General features: G+C 37.9%; 1 protein-coding gene across 2 annotated transcripts; it reads left to right on the forward strand.

Moving 5' to 3' along the window:
* Positions 1 to 534: 534 nt before the first annotated feature.
* Positions 535 to 13,251, forward strand: LOC101854839 (L-threonine dehydratase catabolic TdcB). 2 transcript variants are annotated; one of them, XM_005111925.3, is made up of 7 exons: positions 535 to 651; positions 4,001 to 4,232; positions 4,967 to 5,160; positions 5,584 to 5,714; positions 7,310 to 7,458; positions 8,332 to 8,424; positions 11,509 to 13,251. In XM_005111925.3, exons 1-7 carry the CDS (start codon positions 643 to 645, stop codon positions 11,757 to 11,759), a joined length of 1,059 nt encoding a protein of 352 aa, XP_005111982.1. In that variant the 5' UTR covers positions 535 to 642; the 3' UTR covers positions 11,760 to 13,251. The 2 variants fall into 2 exon arrangements, with proteins under 2 accessions (XP_005111982.1, XP_005111981.1); XM_005111924.2 differs by having other exon boundaries at positions 536 to 1,012.
* Positions 13,252 to 17,745: the final 4,494 nt, after the last annotated feature.

Below are 17,745 nucleotides of genomic sequence, written 5' to 3' on the forward strand. Positions count from 1 at the left end.
TCTGTGTGTCTGTCTGTGTGTCTGTCTGTCTGTCTGTCTGCCTGTCTCTCTCTCTCTCTCTCTCTCTCTCTCTCTCTCTCTCTCTCTCTCTCTCTCTCTCTGATTATGTTGGTCGTCGTCCGTTACGCAAAAATGGGCAAGGTCGTCCCGATGTCAGATTGTAAACCAATGCACTGTACGATATAAATTTTCAACCAGGCCTGTACTATCAGTCAGTGACTCCGAGGACAAAGTTCAACTCTTTCGTCTGTGGAGAAAAATGAAACCACACTGCCTCTCAAGCAACGGGCGCGATACTGTCTGGACGATGTAGTCGAAAAAATCTTAAATTTAATAATAGGACTTGAACTCTCTCTGAATAATATGTTTTGGAAGTTCGTTTTTTCAATATTGGCCTGGCAGATAGGAACTGGTAAATTTTGTAACGTGGAACAAGAACAAAAATTAATTTGAGGTTTATTCACTTGACGGTTGTGATCATGGGTAATCGCTATCTCGACTACTCGTGTCTGGCAGCTGTGTCAACAAGTACTGTCAGGGGCGGGGCTACTCTGGTCATGTGTGAGTCCATGTTGTGTGTTTAGTGAATAGACTGCTGACGGATATTACTCAATATTTACCCTTCTACATTCGGAGCTGAGCATGTCGGAGGTATTTTATCGTTGTCGTCTTCGGAACTTCATTTTGTGCTTCTCATTGGGAACTGTAGGAGATATTTTATTCAGGGATGGAAATGGAATCGTTTTTAAGTTTTAATTACGAAGCAGACAAACCATTTCGCCAAGAGACAGTAGGGGACATAAAAAAGAGTGATGACTCTTCGTCTGCGTCGTCAATAGGCTCTAGTGGTATGGAATGGAGACTTTGGCCGGCTATTTCTGCTACAACTTCGTTCCCGTATAGACTACTGGACAATGTTGAAAGTTTCTTCAAGTCAAAACTGCCAAGTCTCCCAGCCCCTGTCAATCAACTCCAAAGTGTTGCGAATTCGATAGCTAGTGGTTTGGAAAAGGTAGGCCCTTCCCTTGTTGTCATATCCTAATACTGAATTATATGTTATAAATTACTGCGTATTTATAGGCTAAACATTGAAGTTTATAATGGAACTAGATCTAGATCTAGAACAAATCTAGATCTATTCCAAACTGTCATACTTTCTTATCTCTTGACGTTTAGTTCAATTCATATTATAATAATGGCATGGTTGTGCGGAGGCTATTTCCTCACCCAATGGGCCCCATTGACCTATTCTGCCGACCAATTCAATTGCCTTAGGCCTATTTATTATTATATTGGTCTCAAAATTCCTAATATAATGCCAACCCTACATATAGCCAATACCTTTAAAATTGTTGACTATAATATTATAAGTGGCCGCGGCTATTCGGACTTGAGTCCGAACAGTCTCCCGTGGCTATTCCCACTCAAACTCCAATGTGCGTGCACAATCATAGGTGTACCGGATGTGAAGTTGACAAGCAATTGGACCTTGACCTTCCTCGGTTTCTACGATCTGGCCGAAGAACTTACAACAAATGGACGCTGACCATGGTGACCCAGTGCGAACTGTGGTCTTTTCTTTACAAAGGATAATATCATAGTAAGGCCGGGCAGTGGGTAATGGTATGGGAGGGAATATAGATCTATATGCAAAAAAAAGGGGTGAAGGTGGTGGGGCGGGCTTGGGAAGTAAGATGGAGAGAGAAAAAGTAAAAGAAAGAGAGAGAGGAAAAGTAGGAGAGAGAGAGGGAGATAGAGCGAAAGATATAGATAGAGAGAGAGAAAGGGGAGGGGGAGGGGGCTGTCTTATAAGGACTGATCTATGAATTTTATGTTTTGATCCCTTTGTAGTCGTGAAATGCAGTGTAATAGCAGAGAGTTTTATAGCCTACCAGTAGTTTAACGTCCGAAGAGGATCGAGAGACTATTCGGACTCAAGTATAGACCTCGCTTAGTAAACCGGTAATTGCGCACGCGAACTGGAATTTGAGTCTGAATAGCCTCTAAGGGCTGTCCGGACTCGAGTTGGAATAGCCACTTCATTAATATATTATACAGAAGATATTTATAAACACCTATTAGGAGCAATGAATGCTGTGTCATTTCATGTAATTTAATAATTTAATAGGCCTATGATGTGCAATGTGTGTGAAATTTATTGGTTGGAGAAAAAAAAGCCAGCGAATACATAGGCCTACATGATGATGCTGGAGTGTAGGAGAGAGGAATCTCTCCACAAATCAATGGAAGGCAGTTCAAACACTGCTACAAGAAGTTACAAGTGCGTTTATGTTAATTTAAATTGACCTGCTCAGACTTATAAATTCTTCTTGTCCAACTATCCAAGTTTATTTTTATTTGCTGGGTTGTCATAGAGTTATTTAAACTAAAACGTAGGCCTAGAGTGATGTCAGGCAAGTTCTGCTGAGGAGCCGGAGAAATGGTACTGACAGCTCAAAATATAATTTTGGGGGGTTTAAATGGAGGTGTTTTTGCCTGATTTGACACAATGTGAGAAGAACATGGGTCTCCTGTGTCGGACAACAAAGCCCCACTAGAATCCATGGCTACGCCCCAGATGCTGGTTCTGACAACTCAGCTGGCGCACAGCAGGGTACTATTAGAGTTAGTATAGAGACTACTTGGCACTCTTAATTGTAAGTTCTGCATATTTATACAAGCACTTTTCAACCATTAACACTATTAATTGGATCATTTTGGAGGTGAGCTGAGAGGGATACAAAGGGGGCTCTTGTGGTGTAGACAGTGTTCGCCTCTCATTCAAGGTCCCGGGCTCAAACCCTGACAGCGATGAAAAATTGTTGTCTCTAAAAAATGTTCCCCTTTCACCTCTTTTCTTGCTCTTATATTCTGTCATCTGCTTTCATCTCCACTTCTTGCCCCCACTGGGGCCCACTCCTTCCCCGTTTGCCCCTCCTTTGGGCTCCTGACTCTTCCTGCAGCCTTTCTACTGTTACTCCTTTGCTCCACCTTCCTGCTGTCTTACAATCACATCCCTGATCTTAGGGAACGTAAGATCTAACACCTGGCCTTCTCAGTATAATGTAAGGGCGAAAAATCTCCGCGGTCCGGCAACTTAATTTGCGCACATTAACCCTATCTGTATGTCGTGTTTTACTATCATATCCATACGACGTGGGGAACTCTGTGCCACTACTTTCCAAAGAGGAAATTTAATCTTTAATCCGGTCCGTAAGCTTTGCATAGCAGTCTGTCAAAATTATTTTTTGAGAAATACTGAAAGTTTCAAAGAGATGTTCACACTAGAAGTGTATTCTAAAATGAGAAGAATACAGCCCCGGGGTACAAATGACCCCAGGGCATATGGATAGGGTTAAAGATAGCTTTGGGCGCCACCGTACCAAACTGAAAATGTTTAATGTGTCCTGTGCGCTCATATGACATGTAGTTGTGAGCGCCATAGAACACTTACTAAAAAAAAGGGATAAAAAGTACCAGCAGATAGATGGAGGTACTCTATAAAACTTTTACCCACATTGTGATGGAACTTACATGTGTATATCGGTGAAGTGCCTACTGCTACACTGAAGACCCTGACACTTTGTGTATGGTAATTAGAGTAGTCTTTTATATTTTAGTACATCATCTAATAAAGGCGTGAAAATACTTTACAAGAGTTAAATTCGTCATACTCATTCTATGGCTAAACTGCTTTACCTAAAACAGAGAGAGAGAGAGAGAGAGTCTGAGAGAGAGAGTCTGAGAGAGAGAGAGAGAGAGAGAGAGAGAGAGAGAGTCTGAGAGAGAGAGAGAGAGAGAGAGAGGCAGACAGACAGACAGACAGAGTGATAGACATACACACACACACACACACACACACGGAGTAAATAAGATTATCTTTTTTTCTGGGGATGTTTAATCTTTCTTTTTTATTTGATGTATTTGATACATACATGATGTTTAACATTTTTTAATTTTATTTTTATTTGTTTAATGGGTTTTTTTTTACATGTTGCAGCTCAACATGGACATAGATGAAAATATTGTCACACTGGAGCAAGTACTGGAAGCTCATCAGTTTTTAAAGTCCTCTCCTGATATGGTGCGAACCCCTACTCTTTTACACGTCCAAAGCATGTTCACTAAGGACGTTAAGGGACCAAAGTCCTCAGGACTCAGTTCAAAAGTTGATGCCACCAGTCTTCATAAGGTGGATCTCTTCATGAAGATGGAAAACATGCAAACCACTGGTAAGGTAGATAGAATGCTGGATCCTGTGACAATTTACTAAGATGGATTTCTGTACTGAGTTGTTTAGTTTTAAAGAGTTTTATGGCACTTTCTACACAATAAGGTCATATAAGTGCAAAAGATTAAAGGTGTTACAAGAGAGTAACAATTTACGTTTTTAAAAAGGAGGAGAGATAAAGACGATTTTTTAAATAGGAAAGAAGGAGCAAACCACACCAACCACCCACATACTGAATTGTGCTTTACAAAGCTCAAAACTGGAAATTAAAAAAAAAATACACGCTTGTAAAAATAGTGAAAAAGTTGTCATTATCAGAAAATGAACTGTTTTGCATGTAGTCTGTTGCATAGAAAAAGTGGTAAAAAATGAATAGACGATTTTTTAAAATAAATCTTTGGTTGGGGGCCTCTTTTCAATAAGCAGACCAAGTTTTAGGGAAAACAGCCCCAGAAAATAATAATGTTGAAATTTTGTACTTAATTTACCAAACATACTTTAAAAGCATACTTCATTATCACATAGCATAAAGCAAGGTCCCGTCACTTCTGCCCTGTGTCCTGTCTTTGAGAAAGTTACGGTTTAAATTTATCAGGTTCAGCAAATTACTGTTCTGACCAAGAAAAAGCTTAGTGACCTGCTGTCATTCATAATTGTCACATTGAACATTGCTCGATATTCTTTGTTACTTGCTTTTGCTTACCATTCTGCTGTCTAATAACTGATTTTTTGCAGGGTCCTTTAAAATCCGAGGCGTGCTGAACCAGATGCGCAAAGTGAAGGAGAGGCACGGGAAACAGTGCAAGCTCATAACCATGTCGGCAGGGAATTATGGGAAAGCATTTGCTCATTGTGTTGGCAAATCTTCCCCGGGGTCTGCTTGTGTTATGCCTCAAACAGCACCAGCACACAAGGCTAAGCTGATTGAGGTGAGTACTTCCGTGATGTACGCTGTAACCTTTGTGATGTTTTAGAGAGGACCAATAATTTTGTAGGATACATGCTGCTACTTATTTTTGTCATGCATTTCCATTTGATATTTTTGCCCTTTACATGTTTACATTGTACAAAGAGATTATACATTACATATATTGCCTCTAACTTGCACAGTGTAGGCATTTTTATTAGGGCATAACCGCTGACATTTGACTGTTTCATTATCATAGAAAATGTAGTGAGTTGTTTTGTCCCTCAGTCTCAGTAGACAAGTTTGCACAAGTGCACAAGTAATAGTGATTTAAATTTCCTTCTCCTTCCAGAATTTTGATTAATGTTTCCTGTCAGTGTTTTTGTCGCTTCCACTTCGGATGTTGTTATAGGTCTATTCCATTTTGTTCTTTTTATTTTCACAGAACATGGGAGTGGAAGTGCACAAGGTGGATACATCGAAGCTGATGGAAGAAGTTAATCGGCTAGTGAAGGAGGAGGGTTTTGTTTTTTGCCATCCATTTGACGACATTGACCTCATTGCGGGTTATGCAAGGTACCTCTTCATTTTGAAATTATTTTTAATAAGTTAACATTTGCTACCGTCACTCTTGCTGTTTCTGTGCATTATTGGATGAGCAGACCCAGAAAAGGACTTCAATCACTTCTAGATACTGTTGTAACAGAAAGTGAGCGTAAAGGATTATTGTTGAATGTAAAGTAAACAGAATGCATGGTAATGTCCAAAAAAGCAGCAAATCCTAGTTGTAATCTCATTAGCAAAGGTGAAAAGATCAAACAAGTCCTACAGTTTAAATATGTAGGATATATGATTACATGTTATGCCAAATGTTCCACAGAAATAAAACGGAGAATTACAGTGGCTAAGGCTAGTATCAATAAAATGAGCCTAACCCGGAAAAATAGAAACATCTCAATGACTACCAAAATGAAAGTTCTGAAATGCTATGTATGGTCAACCCTTCTATATGGCTGTGAATGCTGAACAATCACTTAAAACAGCGAAAATAAAATAGAAGCAACAGAAAATTAAATGTGGTTTCTTAGGAGATTGCACAAGAGTATCGTATAAGGAAAAGAAATCAAATGAGGTAGTGCTGGATGGAGCCCACGTGGAACGCTCACTGTTAAAAACAATCTGGAACCAACAAATGCAGTTTTTGGGGCACCTAAATAGACTTAAGGGTCTTGAACTTCTAGCTCTCACTCGCAAAATTGAAGGCAAACGAGGCAGGGGTAGGCCCAGAGCAACCTACTTAGGGAACCTGTACAAATGGGTAAAAGGGAAAGATCAGGGATACATAGTTTTTTAAGAGCATCCGAACAAAGGAATGAATGGAGAACCATGATCGGCGATGTCTCTTGCAGATCTGGCACTGTATGAATGAATTGGATGAGTTTTTATTGCCAAAGTTGTTTTTGCTTTATTATTGCTGTTCATACAGTTCTTTTTTTTTCTCTGCAGAGCATCCTTTTTTTCTTATTTTATTAATAAGTATTGCCTTTGTCTCGCGAAAGTAATATAGATATCTGAATTGCCTTTGGCAAGTAAAGGGAAGTGAAGGGATTTTGGTTTGATAAGTTGCTGGTATCAGTTTTGTTTTTTTATGAATGCTGTCACTTCCGGCAATGTTAATTAAAGTTAAAATTGTGACATAATGATTGCCAACTTTGACATTTCAGCAAGTTTCACCTTGTCAGTATTATTTTGCACAAAATTTAATGTAAAATTAGTTGTTATAGTACGTTGCTAATGGGTATACACCCTCTGTTGTGGGAGTGTTGAAGAAAAAAAAAATATTTCAGAGACTGTTAGGTTTTTGATGTTTTAAATGGTCAAAAGTCTTCAATAAGCACAATTTCTGTCATTTTGTCAGGACACTGGGCCAGGATAAAAATGTTCAAGGAAAGATAATGATTTCGGCCTTACTTGAGTTTGAATAATGAAGCTATGCATATTGCCTAGGTTTTTCAGCCAAATTAATCTTGGCAACTGAAGAATGCAAGAAGTTAAGAAGGGGAGAAGAGAGAAGAATATGATTAGAAAAAAATCCCTGTGCTCACGATGATTTATTGTAATTTTTTTTTCTTTTAATGTACTTTTGAATATTCACTTTGTCTGCTGTGCAGCTCTGCCTTGGAAGTGTTGGAAGATGTCCGGAATCCCGACGTGATTCTCGTGTGCTGTGGTGGGGGCGGCCTCGTCTCAGGTGTTGCTGCTGCTGTCTCTCTCTCCAAAGTGAGCAACTGTCGGGTGTACGCCGTGGAGCCACAAACAGGTGTGCTTGACTTTGTTGTTCGCTTATTGTTGTTTTTTAAATACTGCTTTTGTGGCATGCTATTACTTCTTCTTCAATGGACAGAATAGCATCGGCTATTTTTTATCTGAAGCCGTGTCCGTATGGGCAAGGCCCCAGGGTGACTTGGAGCTCAGTTTCAGTGGATTGTTGGTTCTTTATGAGTAGGGATTTTTTTGGTTTGAACCCTTGTCCTAAGAATGGCAAACACCAACCTGACTTCCATGTGTCGGGCTTATTGATGGAGCATTTTCCTCATGAACATGGTTTTGGTTTCTGACATTTTTTTCTAAATTGTTTTGTTTGAGAAATGGGAAAGGTATTTCCTTCCTTCATTCTGAAATTTGTATAAAACTTGGCAGATAAATCTTTTGGAAAAGGAAAAAGTATTGTATTCAAGTTTGTGAAAGGGGTAGTCTTTTTAAACGATCTCCTTTAGCTGAAATGAGACTGATAAAATGTTGTAGAAGACAGTCCAATGGATAGCAAAGGTCTAGGTCCATCCACAAATGTTTTTTCACTTCACTTTATCACCCAGCATCTGTGGTGTAGTAGTAAAGCTCTTTGCCGTTGCAAACAGAAGACACGAGTTTTGAGTCCCTGATGGGAAAGTTTTTTTTTATAGAGTGTCTATTTTGCTGTGATGCTGTATCCCACTCATCCTGGGTTGGTCCTGAAAGGCAGGGTGGTAGAAGCAGCCTGCTTCCTAAACAATGTAAATTGTTTTGATCTTTGTTTAGAAAAACATTTACATTAAACAATCACTTTCTTGTCTTCATCAACATGCAAAGATACACCATATTGAAAGCTGAGTACCTTGCTACTTTTCTTAAAGAAGTTTTTTTTCTTTTTCAGCTCCAACAATGTATGAGAGCTTTAAGACAAGGAGGCCGGTCACCATTCCACATGCAAAGTCAGTCGCTGCAGGACTTGCACCGCCTTATGCAGGTTTGATTTGCTCCTCTTCATATATCCAACAATCAATCTTTAACCCTTTTGTTGCCAAAGGTATAAGTTCCTACTGTCAGCACTGATTTTCAGCTGATCTTGTTACCCAGGACTGCAGCCTAATGTCTCAATGTAAATGGATGCCCGGTCTAGATCTAGTGCACTCATGACATATTTCGGACACTAGGCCTTTGATTGTTTCACTTTTCTTATTTCTCATTTTCTCCCATCTTTCTTACTCATTAATTTCGAATAACATGCAAATCTAAGCAAAAAAGTGAATTTATTTGCCTTTTTAAAGTCATTTCAATGTTTACGTTTTACGAGAGCCTGGTAGTAAAGAAATACTAGCAAATTTGGTACCGATATACGCATCTTTTATTTCTGAATGCGAATCTACGCAGCGCTTGTGAATAAAACTCCGTTCAGAAGAATTAGAGCCAGAGTATTAGCGTGACGTACATGTAACGTCATAATGGCAACTATAATAGGAGTGGCCAGTTTTGCCTACTTCGGTGATGTACATGGTACGGCACAGCGCTAAAAATTAGGCATTTTCATGGCGTACCTGGTACGTCATAAGGCAACAAAGGGGTTAAATTTCTATAGGCCTATACTCTTTAACATTTTTAACTTCACACATTTTAAGAGCGTGTAGTTCGAAAAGTACACGTCCAATTGCTTTGAAATTTTTGCACATGTCACGCCAGCTCCTTGTCGTTCGTGAACTGTACTCACTAGGATGCACTGGTCTATCGCTTTGTCTGATGATGTCATTCACGAGGTTTTTATATTTTGTCAAATACTGTGAAAATGTGTGGGTGACTTTGAAAACAAAAACTACACCCGCAAAGTTGGACTCCTTCCAAATTTTTTGCCATTTAAAAAAGTGGCTTCTCTTTATTGATTCACCATCCTTTGCTTGAATGAATCAGAGAGAAATCACATCATTAAAATGCTTCAGGTGGGCACTCTCTATTTTCGGCTGTTGGGAGTGGGCTCAACATGTACAGACACACTGTGTATGCTACATGTGATCAAATAGCAACGATAGGCTCCCAAAAGGACAGATCTAAGTTAGTAGGACTCAGAAAGACCAAACGGAGGGTGGATGCATTCATCCTAACGCAACGCTTGAGAAATCAATTTCAACCGGCAAACAAAGACCCAGGATGAGTCGAAAAGACTTAGAAATGACAGTACGACCTTTGTCATGACTGTTTTTCTTCATTTGAAAGAGAAGAATCTAATGCTGGGTGCCTTGTTTGTCGCATAAAACTGTAGCTCCATCACATCCAGCACTGACTTCACTTGGCACAGCGTCGCGTGTGATGGCCACATCGCATTTGAAATAGGTGCATATTTTGAGATGAGTCCCAATTTTTGACTGGAACGGCACAATGTATGGGACTGAGTCTACAGAAGACCCAGCCAAAGTTTACATCCCAGCTTGCTTTAGACAAACAAATAATTTCGGTGGAGGTTGTGTCATGGTGTGGGCTGGAACCAAAGATGTCGGGGAGACCACGCTTGTGTCTATTCGCAAGAGCATAACAGTTCAAGGCTAAAACAACCAAGTTCTCGAGCCCAATGTACTTTTCTTTCATAATCAGTGCCAATGACAAGTATTCATGCGAGATAATGCACATGCCCATAACGCTGCTGTGACAAATCAATTTCTCAAAACTAACGATATTCCTCTCCTGCACACATGACCAGCGCATTCACTAAATCTTAATCCAGTTGAGCACTTGCGGGGCATTTTAGATCATGTCATTCGCGGCAGACCATATTTTCCCCAGTCCCTTGTTCAGTGAGAACAAGCCTTAAATTCAAGTGTGGAATATCATCCCTCAAAATACAATAACTCAATTCATCCTGTCCATGCGCCGACGATGTGAAGATGTGAACACCAGATGTCATCACACGTTACTGAAAGCTGTCACTTTTCTTTTCGACACTGACAACTATAATTTCATAATTGAAGATTAAAAACATTCTTAAATTTGCATTCCACATGTTTCCCTTGCTGTAAAATGAAAGCACTGTCTTATCTGAAATTTTCGGACAGATTTGACAAGTATTAATCAGGATATTGCCTTTAGTATGAGGTGTGAAGTTAGAAATGGTATAGAATATATTTAGGCTATTGAAAAAAATGTGAAATTTTGTTCTTTAAAGTTTTGCGCAATATTATGGAAAAAATTAAGCTCTTAATTCAAGTCTTATGTGCCTCCAAAGACCTTATTTTTTTATTTTGAGGAGTTTAGTCGCTTTACTTTGGTATTGAGCAGTATAAGAGAATTGCTTGGACTGCTTTCTACATAGGGCTTGTGTAAATTTAGAGTCCAACCATTTTCACGTGTTCTTATTGAAACCCCTTGTATCAAAAACCTGGGCTAATGCACTGAAAGGTAAATTTCTGAGTACTTTTGTCCTTTTCAGTGAAAATGAAGGATGTGATCCAATCTGTCCTTAGTTCAGGAATATGAAAACCGAAGGAAAGAATCCCAGATTGTCTTCTCACTCATGTGTACTACGACCAGGAATGGAACAAATACTTTGACTTGATAGGCGAATACCTTATTTCTAGGCTAGAGTCTACCAGAGGTGCCGATTTTCTGTATAAATCCAGAAATCCAGATTCTTAAACTTTCCTGGATTTATATTTATTAATATACTTCAGTTAATACATTTCATTATATTTTAGTCACTTTTTTGCATGTCATATTGCACTTTATATAAAAAATAGTCTTGATACAAGAAGCGTGGAAAAAATGATCTGTGGATTTTGAGTCCCCACTTGCAAGTTTCCATGGGGTCCAAAAAGTTAAGGATTTTTTGTTATATCAGTTATGTGTTTCTTTCTAGAAAGCAAGCTATCGAGTTGATGAGTTTATTATTGATGCTGTGCTGGAAGTTGTCGGTCATTCAAATAAAAATTAATACACAACAAGGTATACAAAAACGAATTTTTGTTTAAAGTTGTTGGGCAATGTTTTGGGAAAATGATTTAAATATATGAATTATTTGAGTCATCGGGAAGGACAAAACTAAAGTTGAATATGTGTTTTTCTTTGCCAGGTTCCTTGTGCTACAAACATTGCCGATGGTTTGTGGAAGATGTCTTACTAGTGTCAGATGAAGAGATGCTTTCTGCAATGAGGGTTCTGTTTGATCGTGGCATCAAGGCGGAACCATCTGGCTGTGCAGCTTTCGCGGCTCTACTCAGTGGGAAAGTTCCAGATGTTGAAGGGAAGAAAGTAGTTGTGTACATTACTGGAGGCAATGTGTCTTGTTCAGAGCTTAGTGACATCATGCAAGATGGTCGGTGATGGAGTTTTATGAAGTGAATTTCAACCCTTTGAGCCCTGGCCACCGGTACACTGGTGGCGCGTAATTTTGCCCGTATGCCTTGCCACTGGTACACCACTGAGGGAGACCATATCCCTAAACCGGCCCCACCTGGGACTAAACAGACATGGAAAACAGTGTTTGCTACAAAGAACGTTATTGATTATTTTGAAAATCTCTCTGACTCAGATGCTGATAATGATCAAGGCTACCCTGAGTAGGATATGGAATGTGATTCTTACGAGGATATGAATGAAGACGTGAATCACTCAGGAGCTCAGGAAGATGGGCATGGTAGCCTCAGGAGGTCAGGGCTTAAAGGGTTAAGAAATGGATAGTTTTAGCAGCTCAGTTCATGAATCCAGCATTGTGAAAAAATCAATCGTAGTCTTCTCAAGTGGCCCCGCCTCCTTTCTGGTCTTTTATGTTGGGGAAGTGACAGCTCAACAAGCTGTCTTTGCTTTTAACCTGTGTTTTATTCCCTGAAGTTTTAGAAATGAATGAAGTTCGAAGGTAATAACAAATATTACATGTGTTTTTTATTGACAGGTTTATGTCTTGTAATAAATTGCAATGGCTTCCTCAGGAAATATTCCTGGCTCAGTTTGATCTCAATTCTAGTTGCTGGGCTGTTCAAACAGGGTCCCCATAACATAATTTGACAAATTTCCAGTGGTAGAATAATGCAGGTGTGTGAGTAAATTGACTTTTGGATGTGAAGATCAAAATACTAATTATTTCAGTGTACTTGGCTTTCTTTTTTTTGTGTTCCTTTTCAATTTTTTTCACTTAAAATTTACAGAGCACTCGAGAGTTGTTATACTTGGTGAGAAATTAGGAAAGCTTTGAGCTTAATATATATGAATATGATGTTTTATGAAGAATTATCTTTTGTGTCATCTAATCTTGCATTTGTTTTTTTGGCTGTTTTTAAAAGAGAAATGTTGATTTGTAAAAATCTTTATTTAAACTTATTTATTTGTTTTAACTGATGAGCAACTGCCCAGGTTGTAATTAATAACCCGTACTTCTTAGAATTTTAGTGCTATAGTAGTATTCAAGTACAGATTTTTCACATAATGTAATGATGCAGTATTTAATTTCTTGGTTATCTTGCGCATGTTGTGAACTATTCAAAGGAGAAGTGACCATGATTTATGGAAAACAAAGAGAAGTGATATCAATGTGGCCTAGTATTTTACCAATGAAGTTCAATTTGTGACTATCTTCTCTGCAGCCCAGTTTCAACAGGCTGCCCATCTCCTCTTTTTATTAGGGTGAATCTTTGTGAGAAAGGGCAATGATGATGGAGACTTGTAAAAATATTCTCGCATTTATTTTTAATTATGGCTGTTTTGTGTGAATGTAGCCAGACTGTTTATTTATACATATTTCCGTCCTTTTAGGCTGACACACACCCAGAGAGAGAGAGAGAGAGAGAGAGAGAGAGAGAGAGAGAGAGAGAGAGAGAGAGAGAGAGAGAGAGAGAGAGAGAGAGAGAGAGAGAGAGAGAGAGAGAGAGAGAGAGAGAGAGATCATATGTAAAAAGTAGTTAAATTAAATATTTATTTTTGTAAATAATAGATGGAGTGAAAATGACTATTTCATTCCTTTGTGTAATGCAAGGTTTTCTCCTTGGTTACATTTACATACTTTCTATAGTGGAGACTAACGAGACGTTCAAATCAATATTACAATTCATGACTTAGACGAATGGCTGCTTTGTTTTCTTAGTTGCGTTTAAGTGAGTCCCAAATCCTAACTGGCAATCAATGAGTGACGTGATATTGCAGGAAGTTTCAGTGGCGAGATACTGAATTGAGATTTGTGAATTTATGATAATTCCTTCATTCCTTCTATGATGTAAGACAAAAGTTTATACTTGAGTGAAATGTAAGACAAAGTGGTTCCCAACTCCAATGTACTGGATTTTCAAAAGCCAGTGGAAGGAATTATAGCCGTAGCAAAAGTCTGTCTCAGCTATCTGTAACATGGTATGTTTTGGGGTGATTATGGGTCCTTTCAAGAGTGATGTATCTACATTGCTTGTATTAGTATTTTTGTGTTTCTTTTTAACTTTAGAATATAGTCTTAGCTAGTCTGAAACTTAAATTATTGTAATATGTTAGCTGTTTTACCTTTATGTTCAGAAGTATGACCACTGATTATAGATCTCAGAAGCACTGCCTATTTTTATTCAAGCTTGAACTGATGTTGTTGTCTATTTTTAGAGTATTTTTCTGGTCAAATTTGAATCAATGTCATAGAAATGAGAGATTAGAATGTGAAACTCAATGCCTTATGTGCTACCTCATTCACACATGAACTGGTTATATTATTCATATAGGACATATATTTTTTTAAAAGTAGAAATATAGTAACTTTGAAAAGAAAAGCTGTAAAATTTGGTGTAAGATAAAGATTGTTTGATTTGCATGTCTTTCTGTGACTAACTTTTATATTTTATGTATCATTATCTCTATATATAGGATAGCGGTGCAAGGATATCTTGAGAATGCAGGGTTCTTTGGTAAGCAGGGGAATGATGAGGGCTGCCTGGATTATGAAAAGGGTGCTCTTCTTTTGTAATTGAGTGCACCACAAATATTGCACAGGGTATCAAAGTATTGAGCAAAGTAGCATAACATAGGGTGACAGAACTGTAAGAATTTCAGGTCTATGTAAAGATTGTCTAGAAGCAGACCTCTACCCTGCTACAAAAATGGTGGAATTGATATATCTATACATTATCCTGTCTGGTCAGGCTGTATTTGTGTAGTATCTAGTTTTTATTAGTCAGAAAAAAAGAATGTCATTTTACATTTATTGCACATTTTTTCAGAACTAGTCTGTAAAAGTAACGTTTGAGAAAATGGAATCTGAGTTCAATTTGGAGTGCAGTAGTTATATAGATTTTACCATTTTTAAAATCCAGTATAATGAGACATTGAAAACAAAATTGTTTGTATTTATGTATTGGTTGTGAGGGTGGAGAGTATTAGCTTTTAAAATGTGCAATGTACTCAGTGTGCGCACTCTTTTTACCCGGGCATTTTATGTATTCAGATGACTGTGTTCAGATTTGCGATTGCTTCATCCTTTAGATATGTATATATATAATATATATTTACAATGTGCTAAAATAAAGTATGTTATTCCACCTTTTAGGCCGAACTGACATAGGTGAACTGACTATTAATTTGACAGTTTTCTGACCCTTGAACTCATGAAAGCAGATCTATCAATAAGTTGGTCAAACTGAAATCTGCCAATAAAGATGTGAATATTTCAGTATGATAACTCTCGGGCAAAATGGGTACATACTTTGTGACTTTAATTTTGTGTTTTGTTCATACATTTTTACAACATTGAAGCTTCTTAAGCTATTCTCTTTAAATTTTCTACATCTGATGTATATTATCAGAAAGGAGCTTTGCATATCTAAAGTTCTGCAAAGATAGATTTTTCATGGTATTGAAGTATTTTTTATATGAGCTTTCTATTGACAATGAGGTCAACATAACTTGTCTTACTTTTGGTATTTTCCTCTTCAAGTGTTGTGAGACACATGGGAATGCATGTTCAATGACACAGGCAGATACACGTTTGACTTTTGACTTCCAAATAAAATCAGACACTAGGAACTGGAGAATATGTTATGAATGCTATTTTTTTCAAGCTGAGAATTTATTTGTTGTTTTTTTTTAGCTTTTATTTAAATTGTCCATTTTCACTTTTGAAAAATTGCGCCACGACACGACATAATCAGGCACTCATCAACTTTTAGGTACTGGTATGGAGTTATTAATGTAATTTTAAAGGTTGTTCATTTATTTTTTATTTGATGAAAAAAATAATACCCATCATTATTGAACAGAACTCAAGATATTTTTAATTGAAGGAGATGGGGGTCACCAGGTGTCATAGGTAAAAGTACCATAAAAACTATGAAGATTCCTTGTTAAGATTAGCTTGGTGAAAGGACTTTTATTGTGCTAGGTCTGTTGCTGTCACCTCTGCTGTTTATATAGAGCTGTGATGGTTTTTATGTGTTGTTTTACAACTGTAACTAACCCAAAATAATTCGGTTATGTTTCCATCAAAATCACATCTTTTGAAGTAATTGCAGCCAGTCTTGTGAAACCAAAACCTTGATACGAAAATAGGGTAGTATGTCATTAACGAAGATGTTCTTTTAATCTAATTTGGACATGGGAACTAGATAGCCTTTAACTATTCTAACTGATTGCAGCACCTTGCTTAATAGCATAAACATTTGTTGTTTAAAAAAAATGTAAATACAATATGATTTGGGAATTTTATCAAAGGGACCTGATGTGATCACAGCTCACCATATTATGTTGTTACTTTCAAATACTCGAGTCATGTATGCTGGCAAGCATGCTTGTCTTAGAGAACCTTTGAATTACTCACATTGTATTCCTGTTGGAAATAATAATTCATTCTTTTTGTTGCATTTTCTGTGAAACTTTGAAGATAGTAGGGTAGTTCAGTCTTTCAGGTTTATTTTACATTTTGTCAACTTCAAAGTGATTCAGAGAGGTTTTTAAGTGATTCCATCAGAGCGTCTCCTTTTGGTCACATGCAGGCTCTTTTTTTGCCACTCCTTTAGTTTTTTTTTCCCTTGTCAGCAATACAGTTTTATTCCAGGGGGAAACATTACTTTGTGTTGTTGCCAGATAGTAAACGTCACCTGATTAAAATCTTAATTTGAATAGCTTTATTTCCTTTGCAACAGCAAGTATATACTTTGTAATATAAGACAGAGTTGTTTCTACGAGTATGCATAATGCTCTAGCAGTTCATTTGGAATAAAACAGGGCATCTAAATTACATTGAGGGTGTTTCAACCACCTCTTCGCGCCAAGATTTGACCTGAAGGTCTTTAACTGCTTTAACTAATGGTTATAATATGCTTGGTGGCCATTATAAGGCACTCACACAAAGGCTCAGACACAGACACAGGCACGCACACGCACACACACACACACACACACTCTCTTTCTCTCTCTCTCTCTCTTTCTCTCTTTCTCTCACTCACCCTCACACACACATGTGCTCACACACACAGACACACACGCGCTCGCGCATGCATGCATGCACGCACGCACACACAATTACGTTTTGTCACCATTTGTAACTTTTATTGTTTGCAGGGTTTTTTAATTGTCACAATGTTAATGCTTGTGTTTGAAGCCGGAGGCCAAAGGGTATTTTGACATTATTCCTGTGACGTGCTTTAGTCTGTCTAATTTACTGCCGAATATTTATGGGAATAAGTCTAGGAACTTTTCCACTTTTGTTGGAAGGAGATGGCATTCATTTAATAAATATTGTGTGATGTTTGTTTTCAAATACACATTAAAGAGCAGGAATTGGAAGGAAAATTTAATGTCTTTTTGTGTCTGATGTTTACAGCGTTTATCAATGTGAATCAGGCTTTGACTATATCAGATTTGTCAATAAAGTTGAAATGACTTGTCTTTGTTTTGTGACTAATACATTTATCTCCCTGTTTCAGTTAGCACGCTGTTGTGTTGAAAAGATACGAAGACCACTCGTTATTTCTGTTTGTAGCCATTATAATGTGGTTATAAAGAGGTAGCAAAGTTGTTTTGAAAGTGATTTGTTCGAGAGACTGGAGAACAATATTAACGTGGCCTAGAGCCATTTTTTTTTGGTAAGTGTTTTACGGCGCTCGCATCTGCATAAGGTCATATGTGTGCGTGGGACACATAAAATATTTTCAGTTGGTACGAAATTTTGAATTTTGCCCGGGTGGCGGCTGAAACCTAGTCTTATCGATTTTCAGAACACCAAGAGATCTTTAACATGCGCAACTTGCACTCCAAGATTTTTCACCCTTGTCCGAGAAGGCTAGGTGTACATCTTTCCTACCAGAAGATCAGGGGTGTGGCTGAAAGACAGCAGTAAGAAGGAGCCAAG

The sequence above is a fragment of the Aplysia californica genome, unplaced genomic scaffold (genome assembly GCF_000002075.1).
Source record: "Aplysia californica isolate F4 #8 unplaced genomic scaffold, AplCal3.0 scaffold01150, whole genome shotgun sequence".
NCBI lineage: Eukaryota > Metazoa > Mollusca > Gastropoda > Aplysiida > Aplysiidae > Aplysia > Aplysia californica.

Bases quoted from the DNA above. Each gene is read 5' to 3' on its own strand.
- LOC101854839 (XM_005111924.2), top strand. From the start codon at position 728: ATGGAAATGGAATCGTTTTTAAGTTTTAATTACGAAGCAGACAAACCA. The intron at 1,013-4,000 runs GTAGGCCCTTCC...TACATGTTGCAG, and splicing joins TAGCTAGTGGTTTGGAAAAG to CTCAACATGGACATAGATGA. The intron at 8,425-11,508 runs GTTTGATTTGCT...TTTCTTTGCCAG, and splicing joins ACTTGCACCGCCTTATGCAG to GTTCCTTGTGCTACAAACAT.